We start from the raw sequence: 5,697 nt of genomic DNA, 5'->3' as shown, positions 1-5,697 counted from the left end.
TTCTCTTGCGAGAAGGGGCATATGATCCATTCACCCAAGATCTAATACTCATTACAAAATTATCTTATATAGTTTGATTTATGCTGCAGTAAATAGTGATCTCATAAGTTTCTTTTTAAATGAGGTGAAAATAAATACATGGAAAACAAGAGTTATTTATAATGATATCATTACCCTTCAAGTTGATGTAAAAGTTGTCTTGGACTTTGTTAATGCTTTTTATATCAGCATTTATCGTTATTCTTGGCACAAAAAAAGTGTAATTAGAATCAATTGAAGGGAGTATGTCAACATTTGGATCGACAGAGATACTTTTAATTTAGCTATTTAGTAACATCATGAGAAATTTTTCATAATATTGTTTGAAGGAAGACTTAATGGGGTTACGAAAGTGTAACCTTTAAAAAGCAACCTACCGAATAAAGCAACATATGGCTTGGTTATAGCTTATTGTTCCTTCTCTTAGGAACCTACAAAGGGCGCATGTATTTACTGTCTTCTTTTGAGACGCATAATTCAATAATCATGTTTACATAATTAGTTTACATTTGACACCAATTTTTATAAATGTTTTATTCTTTCTTTTTTTTTTAATTGTACCAAACGTTTTTAATAAAAAAAAATTGAAACAAGAACATGATCTTTTTAACGAGATACAGTCGCGAGCTCTTGCGACAACTAATAGAAACCCGCTCAGTGCGCTACTTAATAAAGAAATTTATAAAAATTTTCCCTTGGAGTAGACGAATTTTTGTTCTTCAGAAGATATATTTCAAATATTATAATCTCAAGTATCTTAATTATACCAATTATATAAATCATACTAGTCATGAAAAGAGTTCATTTAAATGTGATCAATCAAGAACAACTCATCAAATGAATAAAGAAGTAAAATATTGATATATCCCATGGACCATGATTTGGCAGCTGAACCACCAGCGGAACGGCCCCTCCCCGCTCCAATAATCTACTGGCGTAAGCCAAACAAGCCACATAAATAACTAGGATGTTATACAACCTTATAATGCCTAAAGGCAATGAAAGGTATCGATAATACCAGCTGTACATATGGCACACCTCACCATATGTACACATAAGAAACAAATTTAAAATTTTAGGAGGGTACGAAAAAAAAAAAAAAAAAAAAAAAATTTGGCAGCTGAATACTTATAGTGAAGCCGAAAATATTCTATGCCAGGAAAATGGTAGCCAAATTGAATTCCTAAAATATCTTTTAATGGGAAAATGACGTGCAAGATCTAAATAAATGGAATAGTTGAAAGTTTATTACTCTCAAGTTAATAAATATAAAAAAGAAGTATTTTACGATATATTATTTTTAATTTATATTGTTTTCTCTTCGTAATGTGGTAATTGTAGTTGACCACAGATTCAATATGAGATGGTACATCTTTTAGTACTATCTTATATTTGTTATTCATTATATATATGGATTTTTTTTTTATCATTGTACATCTTTTGTGCATTCTATCGCGTATATTTTCTTACACTTACATCAGCAGGTTAATTTAATTTTTTATTATTTATATAGAACATTGGTTTAATTAATTTTCATATATTTTCAAAATTACTCTTTTTCTAACATTTTCAATATTTGATATATTTGTTGCCATTTTATGATGTATATTGTTTTCTCTTGGATATTGTTAAATATTATTCTTATCTTTGCAATACATACACGTGTATATAATTTTATTTTTTTCTGAATTATTGCAATGGAAAAGCATTTGCTCCAACCTTGTCCATCTCGGTCGCGGCTGTCCTCTTTCTTTTCCTTCCACAAATCCAAATAATTTCTTAATGAGTGAGTCACCATCCATTCTTGCGACTTTTCCAGCCCACTGCAGTCTTGAGACTCTTATATATTGTATTTTAATTTTTTTTCTTGAATGTCATTTAAGTATGAGCAAACAGACGCGATGAGAACCATGTCTCTGAGGCATATGTTAGTATTGGCCTAATTATTGTTTTATACAGAGTGATTTTGGGATTTTTCGACAGAAAATGGCTTCTCAGTGCTTTTGCCAGACCAAAATAACACCTATTTTCTATAGATATTCGCCTATGTATTTTGGGCTGGGTTTTTTCAGCTCAGATGAAGGTCTGAAATCCAGGCCAAAACGTCGACAGAAATTAAATAAGTTCTACTTATTTGTGTATTATGACCAACCGCTTCCCTGACCCCCATCTCATTTTTTCTCTTTAGTTATATATTTAATTGTAAAGTTATTTATGAGTTGATTTAATTATATAAGAATCACTTCTTTTCGAATTCGAGATTTCGACAGAAATACATATTTTGAGTTCCCTGAGTCCAAAAAACAACAGTGTGCCTTTATGTAAATCGGCTGATCGGAAGTGCCAGTGTAGAATCTTTATAGAATAGATTTTTCACATTTTTTCGAAAACGACTTTGATTAAACTCGTCAAATCAGTATAGAATTAAACAGTCTCTCATATTTGCTACGTTTTGTCCTCATTGAAATAGTCTGATAGGGCTTAAGGACGAGTTTCTAGAATATCTTCCCCTAAAGTACCTTCAATTTTTGTTATTTGAAAAAAAGAAAAAGAAACAGTTCTCATTTTTAGCAATAATAAATACAAAATAATAAAGAATTTTATAAATAACTACAGGAGGAAAATGAAAACAAAAATAGAAATTTTAGAACAACAGCAAAATAAATTGTATTTCTTCAAATTTTTGCCTTCTCTGTTTTTTTGTTTTTTCTAAGCTGCTATGTTTATTTTGTAAGTTTTGGTTCTACCTATAAAGTCAACTTATGTTAAATTCTGTTTTGTTTATTTTTTTTTAAATGAGCATTGTTTAGAATCGACCTCCGGTAGACGGATTTTCATTGCCGAAATATTTTGTTTTTGTTGTTTTTTCTATGGTTATAATATTTGTGTTTTTATAAACAAAAGTAATTGTTAATGTTATATTATTATTACTAATGGATTGAATTTAGGTGGTTATACTATACTAGGAAGGTTTACTGATTTAAACTCTCGATTGATTTTTAAATTATAGAAATGCATCCCAAAATTTGCATACGTTCTCTTGAACGCCCACCTTGTACGCTCAAGGTAAGCCTGCCACTGTGAAGTCAATACCTGCTATATATCAAACTCATGGACAAGTTTACTATCTTCAAAATTAAAAAGCCTAATTATTAACTCTTTGTATCGACGTAGAAAATGTTATATTAACTAATCTCTGAATAGACTGTCATTGGCGGGTAATAATGTTATGTATCTCCTTGCGGAAAGGTATAATTTTTAAGATAGCCCGTAACTCACTGGAGATTATCATTATATTGTCCAACATATAACTGTTTAAAAGAAAAGTTAGGTGCGGGCAACAAGTTAACGAGGAAGGGCTAGGTGCTATCTCATATCTCGCCTATTAGAAGTGTAAGTTCCAGCGATAACCGCCTCTTCGGAACGTGTTTAGTTTGCATACAAGACGTTAGTGGTTGATAACTGACCGCCTCTATTCAACTGCTCTCTATGAAGGATCGAAAAGCGATTAACAGTCGACAACAATCGAAAGATAGCATATTGCTATATATAGGTGGTTCGCGCCGCTTCGATGCTTCGTAGTGTTAAAGCGTTTAACAGGTTTAGAGATGCTCTTGATAATACTTAACTTGGTCGTATATTTGGTGAAGATAGGTGAGTATGAGGGGCATAATTCAATTATAGTTAATTTATACGCTTAGTTTTTGTATTCTTGGTTTTGTTGTGGATGCTTGAATGGAGACATTTTTAAACCAGTAGTTCTCAACCATTTCAGGAATCGGGACTCTGATGACCTTAATGGAATACAATCTGTTAAGGTGCGCCTTTCACTTACCAACCAGGGAAGCGAGCATTCTAATCAATACATTTTTATATTTCTGTTGCTATAACAGTTCGTATTCTAGGATTTATTGAGTTGCGAATAAAAAATATCAACTTTTTTCATGACAAGAATACAACAGTTTAAAAAAATATTTCAATGCCGTGTACGCAATGATCGGAATCGGGAGAGATCGGCACGCTCTGCTCATGGGCGTAGACGGGGGGAGGGGATATGTGGTTAATACTTTTTCCAGCAATCCCAGAAGGTTGGTACTCTCATAGCAAACTTCAAAATCACCTCTTATATTTTTGTATTTATTGTAAGTATTTATGTACAATAATTAAGCTTATACTCGATTTTCAATAATTTATTGTGATTATAGGTAATAATAAAAAATAAAAAACTAATGATTGCATTTTATGAAGTAGAAATAAAATAGAGTATTTCTTGGAATGCGGAATTACATCTCTTTCTTTTAACCCGTTTCAGAATGGGGTCTGAACTATATATATATGTATGTGTTTTAATGGGCTGGGGCCTGCTTCCCCCTTCAAATTATCCGTCCCAATACTGTTGTCACTATTTATCCATTTTTCTCCTTTCGTTAATTATCAAATTCTTTCATAGTTCATATTTATGTATTTCTTATTACTGTTAACAATAAAAAGTGGCTAATTATTTCATATAAACCAAATTCAAGGTACTTCAGAGGAAGATCTTTTAAAAAATCCTCATTTAAATCCTGTTAAACTATTTCAATGAGGACAAGGCCTAGAAAATATTAAATATGGTTTAATTGTGCATTGATATACCAAGTTTAATCAAAATCACTAAGACCATTTTTGAGAAAATCGAAAAAATGTGAACAATTTATTCTATTAAGTGGAACTTTTGGTCAATCAATTTTATCGAAAAAGAGAAAGTAATATATTTCTTTATTCATGAAATGATATTTAAAAATTTCACGTTCATAACTCAAACTGACTCTAACTTTCGCATTCATAATCAAGGGCGTGGTTACAACTTATTGGGAGAGGGAAATCTAATTTTACCAAAAGTTTTGACCGGGTTTCCTTACTTTTGATTCTCTAGGGGTTTTTTTTGGCAGAAATTTGTCCTTTTCCTAAAAAATTACTTAATAAAGTAAAAATCTCCTACCTGGTCATATGTGACATACACTGGGGTTATTCTAGAGGTAACTAACCAGAATGGGAAGGTTGAGTTTTCATTCCGTGGAGAAATAATATTCAACCCACACTGGCCAGAAACTTACCAGCGCCGGTGCAGACATCGTGAAGAACGGGTAATTTTTTGTCACAAGATTTAATCAATTGCAAGGCGCGAAACGAGATGCACCTTAAATCAAATTGAGTAGGTCACAAATTTTTCTTCAATACAAGTTTCAGAATAAGAAGAATCTGGTGGGGTGCTACGTCAGACAATTTTCAGTTACTACGTTCCCAAGTTTTGTGTTGGTTGGTGGGCTCCTGTTAAAGTTATCATTACTTTAATAATTTAAAAAAAATAAAAAATCGAAAGCTAGATCTACACGTTTGACACTTGTCACAAATCCAAGGCTTGTACAAATGCTTGGTAAGCAAAGGAAGCAACAAACTCTGTATCTACACGCTTGTTTTGTACTTTTGAATTTTTTCAACTATTAAATTCGATTTACTCTATTTTCATTATTAAAAGGAAAAAATAAAAGAGACCGTAAATATCAACAATTTAGGTTTTAGATGACAAAAAGTCTTTAGTACTACATAACCTATAATTTCAACCTTCATTCCAGAATTTTTATCAGAAACTTTTTAATATAATTACCTAGGCATATA

The 5,697-nt window shown here is 31.5% G+C and overlaps 1 protein-coding gene across 2 annotated transcripts in view; it reads left to right on the top strand.

Moving 5' to 3' along the window:
• Positions 1–3,636: 3,636 nt before the first annotated feature.
• The window catches only part of LOC106681761 (pancreatic triacylglycerol lipase), a 9,278-nt gene continuing 7,217 nt past the window's right edge, over positions 3,637–5,697 (top strand). For both annotated transcript variants that reach the window (XM_014422254.2, XM_014422253.2), the window contains exon 1: positions 3,637–3,693. In XM_014422254.2, coding sequence (XP_014277740.1) covers positions 3,648–3,693 — 46 coding nt within the window. In that variant the 5' untranslated portion in view covers positions 3,637–3,647. The remainder of the gene's footprint in view (positions 3,694–5,697) is intronic.

The sequence above is a fragment of the Halyomorpha halys genome, unplaced genomic scaffold (genome assembly GCF_000696795.3).
Source record: "Halyomorpha halys isolate HHAL.00 unplaced genomic scaffold, Hhal_1.1 Scaffold363.1, whole genome shotgun sequence".
NCBI classification, from domain to species: domain Eukaryota; kingdom Metazoa; phylum Arthropoda; class Insecta; order Hemiptera; family Pentatomidae; genus Halyomorpha; species Halyomorpha halys.
The sequence above is the reverse complement of the archived record's forward strand: the minus strand, read 5'-3'. Positions and strand labels throughout refer to the sequence as shown.